This window comes from Oncorhynchus clarkii, chromosome 2 (assembly GCF_045791955.1).
Source record: "Oncorhynchus clarkii lewisi isolate Uvic-CL-2024 chromosome 2, UVic_Ocla_1.0, whole genome shotgun sequence".
Taxonomy (NCBI): domain Eukaryota; kingdom Metazoa; phylum Chordata; class Actinopteri; order Salmoniformes; family Salmonidae; genus Oncorhynchus; species Oncorhynchus clarkii.
In genome coordinates, this window is record NC_092148.1 from 192,736 (window position 1) to 215,720 (window position 22,985).

Genomic DNA, 22,985 nt, shown 5'->3' on the forward strand with positions numbered 1-22,985 from the left:
AGTCAGTCATGGATGACACATTGTGAGTGTATAGGATGATGATTCACATGGTAGTCAGTCATGGATGACACATTGTGAGTGTAAAGGATTATTCACATGGTAGTCAGTCATGGATGACACATTGTGAGTGTATAGGATGATGATTCACATGGTAGTCAGTCATGGATGACACATTGTGAGTGTATAGGATGATTCACATGGTAGTCAGTCATGGATGGCACATTGTGAGTGTATAGGATGATTCACATGGTAGTCAGTCATGGATGACACATTGTGAGTGTATAGGCTGATTCACATGGTAGTCAGTAATGGATGACACATTGTGAGTGTATAGGATGATGATTCACATGGTAGTCAGTCATGGATGGCACATTGTGAGTGTATAGGATGATGATTCACATGGTAGTCAGTCATGGATGACACATTGTGAGTGTAAAGGATGATTCACATGGTAGTCAGTCATGGATGACACATTGTGAGTGTATAGGATGATTCACATGGTAGTCAGTCATGGATGACACATTGTGAGTGTATAGGATGATGATTCACATGGTAGTCAGTCATGGATGACACATTGTGACTGTAAAGGATGATTCACATGGTAGTCAGTCATGGATGACACATTGTGAGTGTATAGGCTGATTCACATGGTAGTCAGTCATGGATGACACATTGTGAGTGTATAGGATGATGATTCACATGGTAGTCAGTCATGGATGACACATTGTGAGTGTAAAGGATGATTCACATGGTAGTCAGTCATGGATGACACATTGTGAGTGTATAGGATGATGATTCACATGGTAGTCAGTCATGGATGACACATTGTGAGTGTAAAGGATGATTCACATGGTAGTCAGTCATGGATGACACATTGTGAGTGCATAGGCTGATTCACATGGTAGTCAGTCATGGATGACACATTGTGAGTGTATAGGATGATGATTCACATGGTAGTCAGTCATGGATGACACATTGTGAGTGTAAAGGATGATTCACATGGTAGTCAGTCATGGATGACACATTGTGAGTGTATAGGATGATGATTCACATGGTAGTCGGTCATGGATGACACATTGTGAGTGTATAGGATGATTCACATGGTAGTCAGTCATGGATGACACATTGTGAGTGTATAGGATGATTCACATGGTAGTCAGTCATGGATGACACATTGTGAGTGTATAGGCTGATTCACATGGTAGTCAGTAATGGATGACACATTGTGAGTGTATAGGATGATGATTCACATGGTAGTCAGTCATGGATGACACATTGTGAGTGTATAGGATGATGATTCACATGGTAGTCAGTCATGGATGACACATTGTGAGTGTATAGGATGATTCACATGGTAGTCAGTCATGGATGACACATTGTGAGTGTATAGGATGATGATTCACATGGTAGTCAGTCATGCATGACACATTGTGAGTGTAAAGGATGATTCACCTGTGAAGGTGGTAAATGACATTTTAATGGCATCGGACCGAGGCTCTGCATCTGTCCTCGTGCTCCTAGACCTTAGTGCTGCTTTTGATACCATCGATCACCACATTCTTTTGGAGAGATTGGAAACCCAAATTGGTCTACACGGACAAGTTCTGGCCTGGTTTAGATCTTATCTGTCGGAAAGATATCAGTTTGTCTCTGTGAATGGTTTGTCCTCTGACAAATCAACTGTAAATTTCGGTGTTCCTCAAGGTTCCGTTTTAGGACCACTATTGTTTTCACTATATATTTTACCTCTTGGGGATGTCATTCGAAAACATAATGTTAACTTTCACTGCTATGCGGATGACACACAGCTGTACATTTCAATTAAACATGGTGAAGCCCCAAAATTGCCCTTGCTAGAAGAATGTGTTTCAGACATAAGGAAGTGGATGGCTGCAAACTTTCTACTTTTAAACTCGGACAAAACAGAGATGCTTGTTCTAGGTCCCAAGAAACAAAGAGATCTTCTGTTGAATCTGACAATTAATCTTAATGGTTGTACAGTCGTCTCAAATAAAACTGTGAAGGACCTCGGCGTTACTCTGGACCCTGATCTCTCTTTTGAAGAACATATCAAGACCATTTCAAGGACAGCTTTTTTCCATCTACGTAACATTGCAAAAATCAGAAACTTTCTGTCCAAAAATGATGCAGAAAAATTAATCCATGCTTTTGTCACTTCCAGGTTAGACTACTGCAATGCTCTACTTTCCGGCTACCCGGATAAAGCACTAAATAAACTTCAGTTAGTGCTAAATACGGCTGCTAGAATCCTGACTAGAACCAAAAAATTTGATCATATTACTCCAGTGCTAGCCTCTCTACACTGGCTTCCTGTCAAAGCAAGGGCTGATTTCAAGGTTTTACTGCTAACCTACAAAGCATTACATGGGCTTGCTCCTACCTATCTCTCTGATTTGGTCCTGCCGTACATACCTACACGTACGCTACGGTCACAAGACGCAGGCCTCCTAATTGTCCCTAGAATTTTTAAGCAAACAGCTGGAGGCAGGGCTTTCTCCTATAGAGCTCCATTTTTATGGAACGGTCTGCCTACCCATGTCAGAGACGCAAACTCGGTCTCAACCTTTAAGTCTCTACTGAAGACTCATCTCTTCAGTGGGTCATATGATTGAGTGTAGTCTGGCCCAGGAGTGGGAGGGTGAACGGAAAGGCTCTGGAGCAACGAACCGCCCTTGCTGTCTCTGCCTGGCCGGTTCCCCTCTTTCCACTGGGATTCTCTGCCTCTAACCCTATTACAGGGGCTGAGTCACTGGCTTTACTGGGGCTCTCTCATGCCGTCCCTGGAGGGGGTGCGTCACCTGAGTGGGTTGAGTCACTGATGTGGTCATCCTGTCTGGGTTGGCGCCCCCCCCCCCCTTGGGTTGTGCCGTGGCGGAGGTCTTTGTGGGCTATACTCAGCCTTGTCTCAGGATGGTAAGTTGGTGGTTGAAGATATCCCTCTAGTGTTGTGGGGGCTGTGCTTTGGCAAAGTGGGTGGGGTTATATCCTTCCTGTTTGGCCCTGTCCGGGGGTGTCCTCGGATGGGGCCACAGTGTCTCCTGACCCCTCCTGTCTCAGCCTCCAGTATTTATGCTGCAGTAGTTTATGTGTCGGGGGGCTAGGGTCAGTTTGTTATATCTGGAGTACTTCTCCTGTCCTATTCGGTGTCCTGTGTGAATCTAAGTGTGCGTTCTCTAATTCTCTCCTTCTCTCTTTCTCTCTCTCGGAGGACCTGAGCCCTAGGACCATGCCCCAGGACTACCTGACATGATGACTCCTTGCTGTCCCCAGTCCACCTGGCTGTGCTGCTGCTCCAGTTTCAACTGTTCTGCCTTATTATTATTCGACCATGCTGGTCATTTATGAACATTTGAACATCTTGGCCATGTTCTGTTATAATCTCCACCCGGCACAGCCAGAAGAGGACTGGCCATCCCACATATGCTCTCTCTAATTCTCTCTTTCTTTCTCTCTCTCGGAGGACCTGAGCCATAGGACCATGCCCCAGGAATACCTGACATGATGACTCCTTGCTGTCCCCAGTCCACCTGACTGTGCTGCTGCTCCAGTTTCAACTATTCTGCCTTATTATTATTCGACCATGCTGGTCATTTATGAACATTTGAACATCTTGACCATGTTTTGTTATAATCTCCACCCGGCACAGCCAGAAGAGGACTGGCCACCCCACATAGCCTGGTTCCTCTCTAGGTTTCTTCCTAGGTTTTGGCCTTTCTAGGGAGTTTTTCCTAGCCACCGTGCTTCTACAGCTGCATTGCTTGCTGTTTGGGGTTTTAGGCTGGGTTTCTGTACAGCACTTTGAGATATCAGCTGATGTACGAAGGGCTATATAAATAAATTTGATTTGATTTGATTTTGATTCACATGGTAGTCAGTCATGGATGACACATTGTGAGTGTATAGGCTGATTCACATGGTAGTCAGTCATGGATGACACATTGTGAGTGTATAGGATGATGATTCACATGGTAGTCAGTCATGGATGACACATTGTGAGTGTAAAGGATGATTCACATGGTAGTCAGTCATGGATGACACATTGTGAGTGCACACGTGCATGGGATACACAGCTACATTGTATAACAGCGTTGGGTTTTAATGTTACTGTGGTGATGGTATAGTCAGTTTTGACATTTAAATGAGCATTTATTCTTTCAAATCTCTCATATGCATCGACTAGCCCCCATTTCATTAATGCAACAACATTAGGCTTGAAATTAAACACACACACACACACACACACACACACACACACACACACACACACACACACACACACACACACAGGAATAACATACGCAACAATTACACCCACATGAATAACTCCCACAGAAATTACACCCACACAGGAATTACACCCGCAGGATTTACACCCACACGCGAATTACACCCGCTGGAATTGCACCCACATACATTTCACCCGCAGGATTTACACCCGTACGTGAATTACACCCACGGGAATTGCACCCACATGAATAACGCCCACGGGAATTACACCCACATGAATTACACCCACGGTCTTGTAAAGACACATTCCAACACAGTGATGTGAGTTTGAACCACAGGCACCGTAGTAAACCAGCATGCTGGTTTTTAATTAAATAAACCAAGATCAAATATATCTAGAGAATCATCACTCACAACTCTGGGAGACTACATCTGGGCCGACTGCCAGGGAGGCAGACTGCCAGCGAGGCAGACTGCCAGGGAGGCAGACTGTCAGACTGTCAGTCAGCACTAGGGCTGTTTACATATGGAGGGACTATCGTAAACAAAATGTCTAAGAAATCATTTTACATTTTTGCTCATCAAGATTCACTGGTTTTATGCACCAACCAAACTGTTCTGGGAGAGGGGAAGGTCTTCTTCTGATTAGTCACTAAGAAGAAGAGTACCCTCCCAGTCAGCCATGTTCAGGCAGGGTGTTGAGGGTCAGTCGTGTTCAGGCAGGGTGTTGAGGGGTCTGGAGGGTCAGTCGTGTTCAGGCAGGGTGTTGAGGGGTCTGGAGGGTCAGCCGTGTTCAGGCAGGGTGTTGAGGGCTCTAGAGGGTCAGCCGTGTTCAGGCAGGGTCAGTGTTGAGGGCTCTAGCGGGTCAGCCGTGTTCAGGCAGGGTCAGTGTTGAGGGGTCTGGAGGGTCAGTCATGTTCAGGCAGGGTATTGAGGGGTCTGGAGGGTCAGTCGTGTTCAGGCAGGGTGTTGAGGGATCTGGAGGGTCAGCCGTGTTCAGGCAGGGTCAGTGTTGAGGGGTCTGGAGGGTCAGTCGTGTTCAGGCAGGGTGTTGAGGGGTCTGGAGGGTCAGTCGTGTTAAGGCAGGGTGTTGAGGGCTCTAGAGGGTCAGCCGTGTTCAGGCAGGGTCAGTGTTGAGGGCTCTAGAGGGTCAGCCGTGTTCAGGCAGGGTCAGTGTTGAGGGCTCTAGAGGGTCAGCCGTGTTCAGGCAGGGTGTTGAGGGCTCTAGAGGGTCAGCCGTGTTCAGGCAGGGTCAGTGTTGAGGGCTCTAGCGGGTCAGCCGTGTTCAGGCAGGGTCAGTGTTGAGGGGTCTGGAGGGTCAGTCGTGTTCAGGCAGGGTGTTGAGGGGTCTGGAGGGTCAGTCGTGTTAAGGCAGGGTGTTGAGGGCTCTAGAGGGTCAGCCGTGTTCAGGCAGGGTCAGTGTTGAGGGGTCTGGAGGGTCAGCCGTGTTCAGGCAGGGTGTTGAGGGCTCTAGAAGGTCAGCCGTGTTCAGGCAGGGTCAGTGTTGAGGGCTCTAGAGGGTCAGTGCTGAGGGCTCTAGAGGATCAGCCGTGTTCAGGCAGTGTGTTGAGGGCTCTAGAGGGTCAGCCGTGTTCAGGCAGGGTCAGTGTTGAGGGCTCTAGAGGGTCAGCCGTGTTCAGGCAGGGTCAGTGTTGAGGGCTCTAGCGGGTCAGCCGTGTTCAGGCAGGGTCAGTGTTGAGGGGTCTGGAGGGTCAGTCATGTTCAGGCAGGGTATTGAGGGGTCTGGAGGGTCAGTCGTGTTCAGGCAGGGTGTTGAGGGATCTGGAGGGTCAGCCGTGTTCAGGCAGGGTCAGTGTTGAGGGGTCTGGAGGGTCAGTCGTGTTCAGGCAGGGTGTTGAGGGGTCTGGAGGGTCAGTCGTGTTAAGGCAGGGTGTTGAGGGCTCTAGAGGGTCAGCCGTGTTCAGGCAGGGTCAGTGTTGAGGGCTCTAGAGGGTCAGCCGTGTTCAGGCAGGGTCAGTGTTGAGGGCTCTAGAGGGTCAGCCGTGTTCAGGCAGGGTGTTGAGGGCTCTAGAGGGTCAGTGGTGTTCAGGCAGGGTGTTGAGGGCTCTAGAGGGTCAGTGGTGTTCAGGCAGGGTGTTGAGGGCTCTAGAGGGTCAGTGGTGTTCAGGCAGGGTGTTGAGGGCTCTAGAGGGTCAGTCGTGTTCAGGCAGGGTGTTGAGGGCTCTAGAGGGTCAGCCGTGTTAAGGCAGGGTGTTGAGGGCTCTAAAGGGTCAGTCGTGTTCAGGCAGGGTGTTGAGGGCTCTAGAGGGTCAGTGGTGTTCAGACAGGGTGTTGAGGGCTCTAGAGGGTCAGTGGTGTTCAGGCAGGGTGTTGAGGGCTCTAGAGGGTCAGTGGTGTTCAGGCAGGGTGTTGAGGGCTCTAGAGGGTCAGTGGTGTTCAGGCAGGGTGTTGAGGGCTCTAGAGTGTGAGTACAGTCTGTGCAGGGTGTGGAGGGCTCTAAAGGGTCAGTCGTGTTCAGGCAGGGTGTTGAGGGCTCTAGAGTGTGAGTACAGTCTGTGCAGGGACAGAGGGGATTGGGGGGGCTGGCTGTGGGGGCTGAACTGGGCATCAGAGGGCTCTATCAGAGAGGGGGGGGGCAGCAGGTGGCCGTACCTGGACCCTGCCCTGGGGGCATCCAGAGGGGGGAAGAAATACCTGAAACAACAGACAGGAACAGGGAACAGACAGGAAACAAGACAACAATGGGATACAAAGAAATAAACAAAAACAGAGAAATGAGAGGTGAATTAAAATAGGAAAAGGGGGGACGTGAACAGGCTACGGCAGCTGTACAGAACAGGCTACGGCAGCTGTACAGAACAGGCTACGGCAGCTGTACAGAACAGAAAAGGGGGAGGGTAAGGAGGTGCAGAAGACACTGTATTCAGCAGAACTAACAGGAGATACTGTATTCAGCAGAACTAACAGGAGATACTGTATTCAGCAGAACTAACAGGAGATACTGTATTCAGCAGAACTAACAGGAGATACTGTATTCAGCAGAACTAACAGGAGATACTGTATTCAGCAGAACTAACAGGATATACTGTATTCAGCAGAACTAACAGGAGATACTGTATTCAGCAGAACTAACAGGAGACACTGTATTCAGCAGAACACAGACACATTAACACATCAGAAGACACAGTATTCAGCAGAACTAACAGGAGATACTGTATTCAGCAGAACTAACAGGAGATACTGTATTCAGCAGAACTAACAGGAGACAATGTATTCAGCAGAACTAACAGGAGACACTGTATTCAGCAGAACTAACAGGAGACACTGTATTCAGCAGAACTAACAGAAGACACTGTATTCAGCAGAACACAGCCACATTAACACATCAGAAGACACAGTATTCAGCAGAACACAGACACATTAACACAACAGGAGACACTGTATTCAGCAGAACTAACAGAAGATACTGTATTCAGCAGAACACAGACACATTAACACAACAGAAGACACAGTATTCAGCAGAACTAAGAGAATATACTGTATTCAGCAGAACACAGACACATGAACACAACAGGAGACACTGTATTCAGCAGAACACAGACACATGAACACATCAGGAGACTATGTGGTAAGGTATTCAGCAGAACTAACAGGAGACGATGTGGTCAGGTATTCAGCAGAACTAACAGGAGACGATGTGGTAAGGTATTCAGCAGAACTAACAGGAGACGATGTGGTAAGGTATTCAGCAGAACTAACAGGAGACGATGTGGTAAGGTATTCAGCAGAACTAACAGGAGACGATGTGGTAAGGTACTCAGCAGAACTAACAGGAGACGATGTGGTCAGGTATTCAGCAGAACTAACAGGAGACGATGTGGTCAGGTATTCAGCAGAACTAACAGGAGACGATGTGGTAAGGTATTCAGCAGAACTAACAGGAGACGATGTGGTCAGGTATTCAGCAGAACTAACAGGAGACGATGTGGTCAGGTATTCAGCAGAACTAACAGGAGACGATGTGGTCAGGTATTCAGCAGAACTAACAGGAGACTATGTGGTAAGGTACTCAGCAGAACTAACAGGAGACGATGTGGTAAGGTACTCAGCAGAACTAACAGGAGACGATGTGGTCAGGTATTCAGCAGAACTAACAGGAGACGATGTGGTCAGGTACTCAGCAGAACTAACAGGAGACGATGTGGTCAGGTATTCAGCAGAACTAACAGGAGACGATGTGGTAAGGTACCCAGCAGAACTAACAGGAGACGATGTGGTAAGGTACTCAGCAGAACTAACAGGAGACGATGTGGTCAGGTATTCAGCAGAACTAACAGGAGACGATGTGGTAAGGTATTCAGCAGAACTAACAGGAGACGATGTGGTCAGGTATTCAGCAGAACTAACAGGAGACGATGTGGTAAGGTATTCAGCAGAACTAACAGGAGACGATGTGGTAAGGTATTCAGCAGAACTAACAGGAGACGATGTGGTAAGGTACTCAGCAGAACTAACAGGAGACGATGTGGTCAGGTATTCAGCAGAACTAACAGGAGACGATGTGGTCAGGTATTCAGCAGAACTAACAGGAGACGATGTGGTCAGGTATTCAGCAGAACTAACAGGAGACGATGTGGTAAGGTATTCAGCAGAACTAACAGGAGACGATGTGGTAAGGTATTCAGCAGAACTAACAGGAGACGATGTGGTCAGGTATTCAGCAGAACTAACAGGAGACGATGTGGTAAGGTATTCAGCAGAACTAACAGGAGACGATGTGGTAAGGTATTCAGCAGAACTAACAGGAGACGATGTGGTAAGGTACTCAGCAGAACTAACAGGAGACGATGTGGTCAGGTATTCAGCAGAACTAACAGGAGACGATGTGGTCAGGTATTCAGCAGAACTAACAGGAGACGATGTGGTCAGGTATTCAGCAGAACTAACAGGAGACGATGTGGTAAGGTATTCAGCAGAACTAACAGGAGACGATGTGGTCAGGTATTCAGCAGAACTAACAGGAGACGATGTGGTCAGGTATTCAGCAGAACTAACAGGAGACGATGTGGTCAGGTATTCAGCAGAACTAACAGGAGACTATGTGGTAAGGTACTCAGCAGAACTAACAGGAGACGATGTGGTAAGGTACTCAGCAGAACTAACAGGAGACGATGTGGTCAGGTATTCAGCAGAACTAACAGGAGACGATGTGGTCAGGTACTCAGCAGAACTAACAGGAGACGATGTGGTCAGGTATTCAGCAGAACTAACAGGAGACGATGTGGTAAGGTACCCAGCAGAACTAACAGGAGACGATGTGGTAAGGTATTCAGCAGAACTAACAGGAGACGATGTGGTCAGGTATTCAGCAGAACTAACAGGAGACGATGTGGTAAGGTATTCAGCAGAACTAACAGGAGACGATGTGGTCAGGTATTCAGCAGAACTAACAGGAGACGATGTGGTCAGGTATTCAGCAGAACTAACAGGAGACGATGTGGTCAGGTATTCAGCAGAACTAACAGGAGACAATGTGGTAAGGTACTCAGCAGAACTAACAGGAGACGATGTGGTAAGGTATTCAGCAGAACTAACAGGAGACGATGTGGTCAGGTATTCAGCAGAACTAACAGGAGACGATGTGGTAAGGTATTCAGCAGAACTAACAGGAGACGATGTGGTCAGGTATTCAGCAGAACTAACAGGAGACGATGTGGTCAGGTACTCAGCAGAACTAACAGGAGATGATGTGGTCAGGTATTCAGCAGAACTAACAGGAGACGATGTGGTAAGGTACCCAGCAGAACTAACAGGAGACGATGTGGTAAGGTATTCAGCAGAACTAACAGGAGACGATGTGGTCAGGTATTCAGCAGAACTAACAGGAGACGATGTGGTCAGGTATTCAGCAGAACTAACAGGAGACGATGTGGTAAGGTATTCAGCAGAACTAACAGGAGACGATGTGGTCAGGTATTCAGCAGAACTAACAGGAGACGATGTGGTAAGGTATTCAGCAGAACTAACAGGAGACGATGTGGTCAGGTATTCAGCAGAACTAACAGGAGACGATGTGGTCAGGTATTCAGCAGAACTAACAGGAGACTGACTATGTGGTAAGGTATTCAGCAGAACTAACAGGAGACTGACTATGTGGTAAGGTATTCAGCAGAACTAACAGGAGACGATGTGGTAAGGTATTCAGCAGAACTAACAGGAGACGATGTGGTCAGGTATTCAGCAGAACTAACAGGAGACGATGTGGTCAGGTATTCAGCAGAACTAACAGGAGACGATGTGGTAAGGTATTCAGCAGAACTAACAGGAGACGATGTGGTCAGGTATTCAGCAGAACTAACAGGAGACGATGTGGTCAGGTATTCAGCAGAACTAACAGGAGACGATGTGGTAAGGTATTCAGCAGAACTAACAGGAGACGATGTGGTAAGGTATTCAGCAGAACTAACAGGAGACGATGTGGTAAGGTATTCAGCAGAACTAACAGGAGACGATGTGGTAAGGTATTCAGCAGAACTAACAGGAGACGATGTGGTAAGGTACTCAGCAGAACTAACAGGAGACGATGTGGTCAGGTATTCAGCAGAACTAACAGGAGACGATGTGGTCAGGTATTCAGCAGAACTAACAGGAGACGATGTGGTCAGGTACCCAGCAGAACTAACAGGAGACGATGTGGTAAGGTATTCAGCAGAACTAACAGGAGACGATGTGGTCAGGTATTCAGCAGAACTAACAGGAGACGATGTGGTAAGGTATTCAGCAGAACTAACAGGAGACGATGTGGTCAGGTATTCAGCAGAACTAACAGGAGACGATGTGGTAAGGTATTCAGCAGAACTAACAGGAGACGATGTGGTAAGGTATTCAGCAGAACTAACAGGAGACGATGTGGTAAGGTACTCAGCAGAACTAACAGGAGACGATGTGGTCAGGTATTCAGCAGAACTAACAGGAGACGATGTGGTCAGGTATTCAGCAGAACTAACAGGAGACGATGTGGTCAGGTATTCAGCAGAACTAACAGGAGACGATGTGGTAAGGTATTCAGCAGAACTAACAGGAGACGATGTGGTCAGGTATTCAGCAGAACTAACAGGAGACGATGTGGTCAGGTATTCAGCAGAACTAACAGGAGACAATGTGGTCAGGTATTCAGCAGAACTAACAGGAGACTATGTGGTAAGGTACTCAGCAGAACTAACAGGAGACGATGTGGTAAGGTACTCAGCAGAACTAACAGGAGACGATGTGGTCAGGTATTCAGCAGAACTAACAGGAGACGATGTGGTCAGGTACTCAGCAGAACTAACAGGAGACGATGTGGTCAGGTATTCAGCAGAACTAACAGGAGACGATGTGGTAAGGTACCCAGCAGAACTAACAGGAGACGATGTGGTAAGGTATTCAGCAGAACTAACAGGAGACGATGTGGTCAGGTATTCAGCAGAACTAACAGGAGACGATGTGGTAAGGTATTCAGCAGAACTAACAGGAGACGATGTGGTCAGGTATTCAGCAGAACTAACAGGAGACGATGTGGTCAGGTATTCAGCAGAACTAACAGGAGACGATGTGGTCAGGTATTCAGCAGAACTAACAGGAGACAATGTGGTAAGGTACTCAGCAGAACTAACAGGAGACGATGTGGTAAGGTATTCAGCAGAACTAACAGGAGACGATGTGGTCAGGTATTCAGCAGAACTAACAGGAGACGATGTGGTAAGGTATTCAGCAGAACTAACAGGAGACGATGTGGTCAGGTATTCAGCAGAACTAACAGGAGACGATGTGGTCAGGTACTCAGCAGAACTAACAGGAGACGATGTGGTCAGGTCAGCAGAACTAACAGGAGACGATGTGGTATTCAGGTCAGCAGAACTAACAGGAGACGATGTGCAGAACTAACAGGAGACGATGTGGTCAGGTATTCAGCAGAACTAACAGGAGACGATGTGGTAAGGTACCCAGCAGAACTAACAGGAGACGATGTGGTAAGGTATTCAGCAGAACTAACAGGAGACGATGTGGTCAGGTATTCAGCAGAACTAACAGGAGACGATGTGGTAAGGTATTCAGCAGAACTAACAGGAGACGATGTGGTCAGGTATTCAGCAGAACTAACAGGAGACGATGTGGTCAGGTATTCAGCAGAACTAACAGGAGACGATGTGGTCAGGTATTCAGCAGAACTAACAGGAGACTATGTGGTAAGGTACTCAGCAGAACTAACAGGAGACGATGTGGTAAGGTATTCAGCAGCAGAACTAACAGGAGACGATGTGGTCAGGTATTCAGCAGAACTAACAGGAGACGATGTGGTAAGGTATTCAGCAGAACTAACAGGAGACGATGTGGTCAGGTATTCAGCAGAACTAACAGGAGACGATGTGGTAAGGTATTCAGCAGAACTAACAGGAGACGATGTGGTCAGGTATTCAGCAGAACTAACAGGAGACGATGTGGTCAGGTATTCAGCAGAACTAACAGGAGACTGACTATGTGGTAAGGTATTCAGCAGAACTAACAGGAGACTGACTATGTGGTAAGGTATTCAGCAGAACTAACAGGAGACGATGTGGTAAGGTATTCAGCAGAACTAACAGGAGACGATGTGGTCAGGTATTCAGCAGAACTAACAGGAGACGATGTGGTCAGGTATTCAGCAGAACTAACAGGAGACGATGTGGTAAGGTATTCAGCAGAACTAACAGGAGACGATGTGGTCAGGTATTCAGCAGAACTAACAGGAGACGATGTGGTCAGGTATTCAGCAGAACTAACAGGAGACGATGTGGTAAGGTATTCAGCAGAACTAACAGGAGATGATGTGGTCAGGTACTCAGCAGAACTAACAGGAGACGATGTGGTCAGGTATTCAGCAGAACTAACAGGAGACGATGTGGTCAGGTATTCAGCAGAACTAACAGGAGACGATGTGGTCAGGTATTCAGCAGAACTAACAGGAGACGATGTGGTCAGGTATTCAGCAGAACTAACAGGAGACGATGTGGTCAGGTATTCAGCAGAACTAACAGGAGACGATGTGGTCAGGTATTCAGCAGAACTAACAGGAGACGATGTGGTCAAGTATTCAGCAGAACTAACAGGAGACGATGTGGTAAGGTATTCAGCAGAACTAACAGGAGACGATGTGGTCAGGTACTCAGCAGAACTAACAGGAGACGATGTGGTCAGGTATTCAGCAGAACTAACAGGAGACGATGTGGTCAGGTATTCAGCAGAACTAACAGGAGACGATGTGGTCAGGTATTCAGCAGAACTAACAGGAGACGATGTGGTCAGGTATTCAGCAGAACTAACAGGAGACGATGTGGTCAGGTATTCAGCAGAACTAACAGGAGACGATGTGGTCAGGTATTCAGCAGAACTAACAGGAGACGATGTGGTCAGGTATTCAGCAGAACTAACAGGAGACGATGTGGTCAGGTATTCAGCAGAACTAACAGGAGACGATGTGGTCAGGTACTCAGCAGAACTAACAGGAGACGATGTGGTCAGGTATTCAGCAGAACTAACAGGAGACGATGTGGTCAGGTACTCAGCAGAACTAACAGGAGACGATGTGGTCAGGTATTCAGCAGAACTAACAGGAGACGATGTGGTCAGGTATTCAGCAGAACTAACAGGAGACGATGTGGTAAGGTACCCAGCAGAACTAACAGGAGACGATGTGGTCAGGTACTCAGCAGAACTAACAGGAGACGATGTGGTCAGGTATTCAGCAGAACTAACAGGAGACGATGTGGTAACAGGAGACGATGTGGTCAGGTATTCAGCAGAACTAACAGGAGACGATGTGGTAAGGTACTCAGCAGAACTAACAGGAGACGATGTGGTCAGGTATTCAGCAGAACTAACAGGAGACGATGTGGTCAGGTATTCAGCAGAACTAACAGGAGACGATGTGGTCAGGTATTCAGCAGAACTAACAGGAGACGATGTGGTCAGGTATTCAGCAGAACTAACAGGAGACGATGTGGTCAGGTACTCAGCAGAACTAACAGGAGACGATGTGGTCAGGTATTCAGCAGAACTAACAGGAGACGATGTGGTCAGGTATTCAGCAGAACTAACAGGAGACTGACTATGTGGTAAGGTACTCAGCAGAACTACAGGTATTCAGCAGAACTAACAGGAGACGATGTGGTCAGGTATTCAGCAGAACTAACAGGAGACGATGTGGTCAGGTATTCAGCAGAACTAACAGGAGACGATGTGGTCAGGTATTCAGCAGAACTAACAGGAGACGATGTGGTCAGGTATTCAGCAGAACTAACAGGAGACGATGTGGTCAGGTATTCAGCAGAACTAACAGGAGACGATGTGGTCAGGTATTCAGCAGAACTAACAGGAGACGATGTGGTCAGGTATTCAGCAGAACTAACAGGAGACTATGTGGTCAGGTATTCAGCAGAACTAACAGGAGACTGACGATGTGGTAAGGTATTCAGCAGAACTAACAGGAGACTATGTGGTCAGGTATTCAGCAGAACTAACAGGAGACTGACGATGTGGTAAGGTATTCAGCAGAACTAACAGGAGACTGACTATGTGGTAAGGTATTCAGCAGAACTAACAGGAGACTGACTATGTGGTAAGGTACTCAGCAGAACTAACAGGAGACTGACTATGTGGTAAGGTATTCAGCAGAACTAACAGGAGACTATGTGGTAAGGTATTCAGCAGAACTAACAGGAGACTGACGATGTGGTCAGGTATTCAGCAGAACTAACAGGAGACTGACTATGTGGTAAGGTATTCAGCAGAACTAACAGGAGACGATGTGGTAAGGTATTCAGCAGAACTAACAGGAGACTGACTATGTGGTAAGGTACTCAGCAGTTCTACAGATCTGTATTGTTATATACTGCTGCTCTTTGTTTTTCATAAAACTGCTTTGTTGGTTCAGGGCTTTTAAACTCAGCATTTACCTGCTGTATTCGGGCACATGTGACAAACACAACTTGATCTAAAATAAAGCAACACCTATTAGAAGTAAGTATTGCCGAAGCAGTGGCATCCTGGTCCATGCATGGTCACCAGGGTGCTCGCTGGTCAGCGGGCTTTAGGTCAACAGTACGCAGGCTGGTGGAGTGTCTTCAGGGCAGTCAGGCTCCGCAGGCGAGGGCTAAAGGGGATCCTCTGGCCGTTCCTGTGTGCATGCAACAAGCAGCATCCATCACGTCCAATAGACCACACAGGGATGAGTCCTTATTGAAAACGGGACAATAATACGCAAGCAAACTATTTCATTTTTTTTTAAATTAGATGAAATTGTACAAAACACACAGTCGTCAACAAATCACAATACGATGCATTTTTTTTTTATCAAAGATTGGACAGGAGTACAGAAAAAGGTTGTCATTAAAAACAGAGAAACGTAACACCATACAATGTAACAGGTTAGCAGAGGCCTTTCAGAACGGAGAGGATTTTAAGGCAGAATAGTCACCTCAAGTGAGGGATAATTAGGCTTTTCTTATGAACCATTATACAGTACTAGGAGTATAATGTCTGGAAACTGAATGTTGATGTACTGTACTAGGAGTATAATGTCTGGAAACTGAATGTTGATGTACTGTACCAGGAGAGAGAGTATAATGTCTGGAAACTGAATGTTGATGTACTGTACTAGGAGTATAATGTCTGGAAACTGAATGTTGATGTACTGTACTAGGAGAGAGAGTATAATGTCTGGAAACTGAATGTTGATGTACTGTACTAGGAGAGAGAGTATAATGTCTGGAAACTGAATGTTGATGTACTGTACTAGGAGTATAATGTCTGGAAACTGAATGTTGATGTACTGTACTAGGAGTATAATGTCTGGAAACTGAATGTTGATGTACTGTACCAGGAGAGAGAGTATAATGTCTGGAAACTGAATGTTGATGTACTGTACTAGGAGAGAGAGTATAATGTCTGGAAACTGAATGTTGATGTACTGTACTAGGAGAGAGAGTATAATGTCTGGAAACTGAATGTTGATGTACTGTACTAGGAGTATAATGTCTGGAAACTGAATGTTGATGTACTGTACTAGGAGAGAGAGTATAATGTCTGAAAACTGAATGTTGATGTACTGTACTAGGGTGGAATATTGAATATAAACTCAGCCTTGTGTGTGTTATTAAAGCACTAGCATGTCTTCAGCACCAGCCTTCAGTCATTATTTCATTCAGATGAATTGCAGATTACCAGCAGGTTAATAGGGATTATTATCAGATTATATCCCAGATGCTCCTACAACATGTTCACCAGCCTTCAGTCATTATTTCATTCAGATGAATTGCAGATTACCAGCAGGTTAATAGGGATTATTACCAGATTATATCCCAGACGCTCCTACAACATGTTCACCAGCCTTCAGTCATTATTTCATTCAGATGAATTGCAGATTACCAGCAGGTTAATAGGGATTATTACCAGATTATATCCCAGATGCTCCTACAACATGCAAAGATTATGGAAAACGTTTTGGTAATTATTTTATATATTGAAAATATGAACGTTTATTATTTATCAATATGCCCTCCAAACATTCTACACATGCTATTTATTATAAGATTACATCAAAAGAGTAAATTATTCAAATTAGCAAACCTGTATGTTTGGCCCTGGTATGTAAATGTATTGAAAGTATGACAATTTCCAGGGCATTGTGTGAGGACGACAGACATCTGTAATAACTCATCTCAAATGTTTAAAAAATATATCAAAATAACATTCATGTTCCAATCAACATAAAACTGTGTCAATAAACAATTACCAAAAATGATTGTACAATCCAAACGTCAGTCTGCTGTTGTACGAACATTAAAAAACTGTTGCAAATAGCCCTCCCAAACACGCCTTTTATGACGAGCAGACAGACCTGCCACGGGGAGCGGGCCTACGTGCTGGGTCTGGCCTGCTGGGCCTTGCCACAAGCCAAGCTCTTTGCATGAGCGCAACACACAGTGTCAGTCAGGCCCAGGGAGGGGGGGGGGGGGGTGTCAGCGCTGCAGTGTCATTCAGGCCCAGGGAGGGGGGGGGGGTGGGGGGGGTGTCAGCGCTGCAGTGTCAGTCAGGCCCAGAGAGAAGGGGGGGGTGTCAGCACTGCAGTGTCAGTCAGGCCCAGAGAGAAGGGGGGGGGGGGGGGGTGTCAGCGCTGCAGTGTCAGTCAGGCCCAGAGAGAAGGGGGGGGGGGGTGTCGGCGCTGCAGTGTCAGTCAGGCCCAGGGAGGGGGGGGGGGGGGGTGTCAGCGCTGCAGTGTCAGTCAGGCCCAGGGAGGGAGGGGGGGGGGGGGGGGGTGTCAGCGCTGCAGTGTCAGTCAGGCCCAGGGAGGGAGGGAGGGGGGGTGTCAGCGCTGCAGTGTCAGTCAGGCCCAGGGAGGGGGGGGGGGTGTCAGCGCTGCAGTGTCAGTCAGGCCCAGAGAGGGTAAAGCAGTGAGGCAGTCAGTCGCCAGCTCTGGCCGGCCGACAGAAGGCGAGGCCTCCTACCTTCCTGCAGCAGAGCCGTTCAGTGCATTCTGGGAGGTCTGGACAGCGGACCCCACCATGGTATTCATGGCACCGGGTTGTCCTGACGACCCGTTGACTGGACTTCCGTCTCCCTTCAGGATGCCTGTACACTTCCAGTTGTCCATATAGTTGGCTGGGGACCAGAAGATGGGAACCAATGAAACAGTGTAAATGTGTGGGGGACTTTACACGGTTCACGAGTAGACGGCCACTTCTATTTCCCTTCAGCTAAACCATTGGCTTTGAAATGACTGAATAGACTTTTAGCCCGGTCCCAAACCTGTTGGTGCTGCCGGGCCAACTAGTGGTCATTGTCAAGCTGCAGTGTAGAATGACATAATAAACTAGTGAAGTCAGTTAAAAGATGCTCTCAAACGTTTAACATTTTAGCCTGAAGGTTTGAAAGGCTGAAACAGATCCCTGCACTACGTCATCCATTCTGTTTTGTGCACTACGTCATCCATTCTGTGTTTTGCACTACGTCATCCATTCTGTGCACTACGTCATCCATTCTGTGCACTACGTCATCCATTCTGTGCACTACGTCATCCATTCTGTTTTGTGCACTACGTCATCCATTCTGTGCACTACGTCATCCATTCTGTGCACTACGTCATCCATTCTGTGCACTACGTCATCCATTCTGTGCACTACGTCATCCATTCTGTTTTTTGTGCACTACGTCATCCATTCTGTGCACTACGTCATCCATTCTGTGCACTACGTCATCCATTCTGTTTTTTGTGCACTACGTCATCCATTCTGTGCACTACGTCATCCATTCTGTGCACTACGTCATCCATTCTGTTTTTTGTGCACTACGTCATCCATTCTGTGCACTACGTCATCCATTCTGTGCAGTACGTCATCCATTCTGTTTTTTGTGCACTACGTCATCCATTCTGTTTTTTGTGCACTACGTCATCCATTCTGTGCACTACGTCATCCATTCTGTTTTTTGTGCACTACGTCATCCATTCTGTGCACTACGTCATCCATTCTGTTTTTTGTGCACTACGTCATCCATTCTGTGCACTACGTCATCCATTCTGTTTTTTGTGCACTACGTCATCCATTCTGTGCACTACGTCATCCATTCTGTTTTTTTGTGCACTACGTCATCCATTCTGTTTTTTGTGCACTATGTCATCCATTCTGTTTTTTGTGCACTATGTCATCCATTCTGTTTTTTGTGCACTATGTCATCCATTCTGTTTTTTGTGCACTACGTCATCCATTCTGTTTTTTGTGCACTACGTCATCCATTCTGTTTTTTGTGCACTATGTCATCCATTCTGTTTTTTTGTGCACTATGTCATCCATTCTGTTTTTTTGTGCACTATGTCATCCATTCTGTTTTTTGTGCAGACCTGACCAAATACACATAGAAATATAAGTTATAGATCTGTTATTTTCTATGCTACCCGGTCTTGAATGTGGTGTTTTCGTGTCTTTTACTTTTGTACACCAGCTTATGGTTAAGGACAATATTTCACCGTGATTTAGATGGTACCATTATTACATTATAGTCGCTTTGGTCACAAACAGAAAGTAATCAAACTATTAGAATTTCAGCAACCAGGAAATGGAGCGATTTCTCCATAGTACATCTTCTATGATCCCAGAGTGGATCGTTAATAGGATCTCTGTGTTTCAGTCTATACTAGATAGATCACCTTTCCAGAGTCGGACACAGCCGTCGTCTCCTGAGGAGGCTAGCAAGGTGCTAGTGATGTTCCAGGAGACTCTCCACACCTGGGAGTTGTGGTTGTCGAACTGGGCCACGATCTGAACCTCAAATTTAGTAGGGCCTGTTGAGCTGCTCTCCTTACTGTCAGACGAGAGAGAGAGGCAGAACAGGTCAGTATAGCATATGGACACGGTACAGGCTCTGAACGGCAGTGATCTGCTACTTAGACAATACAGCAAGTCTAAAAATATATATACAGCTAATATCTATAAGACAACTCAATATGTACTCCTAGAAGTCAGAAAACGTTAGTAAAAAGTGTACAAAAAATATATATAAAAAAAATATATATTTAAATTGCAATTTATACACTCACCGCAAAGGTACCAACTTAAAGATCCGAACATCTTTGGTTGCTATGGCGAGCACGTGGAAGGACCGCCCCAGGTTCGGGGAGAAGGCTATGTCGTGCACTGCATCAGTCACCGTCATCAATGTCTCGGCTTTCGCATATTTCCTGATCAAAGACAGAGAATTCCCCTCTTAAAGTAGAGGAGTCTCTGACAACATGATAACGTGAACTAAAAGACCAGACTTGAATAATACTAGAACATACAACGACTACAACATAATACAATAGAGAAGCTTTATTTCTCCCAAGGGAACTGGGGGTTCATGTAACCATCTGCTCCACCTGTATAATGTAATAGGACTGACCTTGTGTTGTCATTATACTAATAATGTAATAGGACTGACCTAGTGTTGTCATTATACTAATAATGTAATAGGACAGACCTAGTGTTTTCATTATACTAATAATGTAATAGCCTGGTAATAGGACAGACCTAGTGTTTTCATGATACTAATAATGTAATAGGACTGACCTAGTGTTTTCATTATACTAATAATGTAATAGCCAGGTAATAGGACTGACCTAGTGTTTTCATTGTACTAATAATGTAATAGACAGGTAATAGGACTGACCTAGTGTTTTCATTATACTAATACTGTAATAGGACAGACCTAGTGTTTTCATTATACTAATACTGTAATAGGACTGACCTAGTGTTTTCATTATACTAATACTGTAATAGGACAGACCTAGTGTTTTCATTATACTAATACTGTAATAGGACTGACCTAGTGTTGTCATTATACTAATAATGTAATAGGACTGACCTAGTGTTTTCATTATACTAATAATGTAATAGACAGGTAATAGGACTGACCTAGTGTTGTCATTGTACTCGTAGATCTGAACCTTCCCACCGTACATCACGTTGCTGTCATCACTTCCCACTGCTATCATGGGAGGGTGGGCGCGAGAACTAAGGAGACAATGACAGTTATTAAACTAGGTAACATGTTAATAGGCATCAATACAATAGCCCATCAGTATCTACAGCTGCTGATAAATAGACAGTTATTAAACTAGGTAACATGTTAATAGGCATCAAAACAATAGCCCATCAGTATCTACAGCTGCTGGAGAGCTCCAACTGCATTTTCACAGCAGTGGAACACTCAAGTAACATCTTGAGAAACTCTACAGCCTTCAAACTCAACTCTGGACCTCGAAGCCAGTGTCACTGCATTTTATCATTGTTCTAATTTAGACCGGGGACACCAGCAATTCATTATCAGGTAGAACAGAAAACCAGCAGGCTCTGGACCTCGTAGGGTCAGAGTTGAATACCCAATGCTATAGAGAATGTAACACAGGGGTGTAACAGCGTGTGCTGTGTACAATCAGCTACATCAATGAACACTTTAGTTCATTGGACACTGTGTACAATCAGCAACACCAATGAACACATTAGTTCATTGGACACTGTGAACAATTGACAAATAAAGTGATATTAATCTTAAAAATGACTGACTGGTTTCACCTGGAGTGAATTGGGCCTAAATCTATGGACTCCGTGAAGCTGACCTGGAGGGGTTCCAGGAGATACAGGAGCAGCTGAGTTTACAGGAGATCTCGTGCTGCAGAGACCACTGGCTGAGGTTCATCACGTCTGGAGCCTCGTAGACCCTCACCACCCCGTCTGCTGAGCACGTGGTCAGCATCAGACCCATGTGTTTAGGAGCAAACTTCACGTCCGTCACCGACGTCCTGCTGTCCACCAGAGTCGTCCTCTTTATCTAAGCAGAATGAGAGTTAGTTGCCGATACTGCACACCAAGGCACATGTCTCTTTGACCCAATAACTTGGGTCAAAGAATCACCTCACAGCAGTGGCTGGATAATAGCCTGGTACAAGATGGGCAGGAGAATACAAATATATGTGGGACCAGGCTCGTAGCTGAATGTCCAGGAGTCTTACCCAGTGGCTCTGCCCCCTCTGTTTGTCATTAGACTCCCCAACTATCTCCTCCCACACAGCGGCTGTCCGGTCAAAGGAGCAGGAGGCCAGCACCTGTCCAAACTCAGGGTGGGCCCATGTCACCCTCCATACTGACCCGCTGTGTGTCTGCAAAGACGAGTCAATAACAAACCTTCATTCTACAGACCATTTCAGGGTTGAACAAGCAAAGAAAGTCATTTCAAAAAGGGAGAGGCGCTACAATTCAAAGCAAATACTTTAAAACACACTTTTAAATCTTGGAGTGTAAGAAATAAAACCGACTTGCCTTCCAGCTGGCAGTGCAGTGCCACTCCCCACTTTCACTCTTGTCCCAAACCTGAAGGATGCAGAACATTGACAATGGTTCACTAAAGCAAGCTCTGGTTACAGTCTGGGCATTTTGTTTACATCCTAGCTAGCATAGCAAGCTAGCTGCATGGCTTGCAAACTAGCTAGTTAGCTTAGTTAACGTTAGCTAGCTAACTGTTTTAAAACTGCAAATATTATCAGTGAATTACTTTTCTCTAAAAGTGGGTAATATTAATCAAGTAAACTAGATAGCTGCAGTTAATGTGGTTACTGAATTAGCTGTTTAGTTCCATTTCATAAGGTAAAGAGTTAGCTAGCAAGCTAGCCTGCTACTAGCTAGTTAGCTTAGCTCACTCGTTTTTTTTTTACCTTGACACTTTGGTCACTTGAACACGTTGCCATTCTCCGGCCGTGAAAATCGTAGGAAACATCGTGGATTAGATCTTTGTGATCTGCTGCAATGCTACGAGCCACAAACATGTTTATTTTAGTAGTTAAGTTATTTCCCCCACTGAGCCTCTCCTTCTCAGAACGGATGCTGCTGTCATGTGGCCTCGGCTCCCAGTGTTCACACTTCACATGGTGACCACAAAGAGGCGTAAAACCCTTGTATTTGCTAGATTCAATCAAGAGAGTGTAGCTACGCTAAAGAAACTTCACTGGTTATGGGTGCCGGTCTTTAGTACTAATTTAAAACCATAAAAACCTTATCATCAATAAAAAAAAAATTACGTCCTCTCACTGTCAACTGCGTTTATTTTCAGCAAACTTAACATGTGTAAATATTTGTATGAACATAACAAGATTCAACAACTGAGACAAACTGAACAAGTTCTACAGACATGTGACTAACAGAAATGGAATAATGTGTCCCTGTCAAAATCAA

The 22,985-nt window shown here is 45.8% G+C and overlaps 1 protein-coding gene across 2 annotated transcripts; it reads right to left on the minus strand.

Moving 5' to 3' along the window:
• Positions 1-4,099: 4,099 nt before the first annotated feature.
• Positions 4,100-22,662, minus strand: LOC139419308 (nucleoporin SEH1-like). Of its 2 annotated transcripts, XM_071169256.1 has the most exons (11): positions 22,469-22,662; positions 22,077-22,127; positions 21,770-21,916; positions 21,377-21,588; positions 20,673-20,771; positions 19,820-19,960; positions 19,430-19,584; positions 17,733-17,886; positions 6,471-6,903; positions 5,636-5,952; positions 4,100-5,269 (listed from the first exon to the last, which is right to left on the minus strand). In XM_071169256.1, exons 1-9 carry the CDS (start codon positions 22,577-22,579, stop codon positions 6,714-6,716), a joined length of 1,260 nt encoding a protein of 419 aa, XP_071025357.1. In that variant the 5' UTR covers positions 22,580-22,662; the 3' UTR covers positions 4,100-5,269; positions 5,636-5,952; positions 6,471-6,713. The 2 variants fall into 2 exon arrangements, with proteins under 2 accessions (XP_071025357.1, XP_071025363.1); XM_071169262.1 differs by lacking the exons at positions 4,100-5,269; positions 5,636-5,952; positions 6,471-6,903 and adding an exon at positions 15,139-15,403 and having other exon boundaries at positions 22,469-22,660.
• Positions 22,663-22,985: the final 323 nt, after the last annotated feature.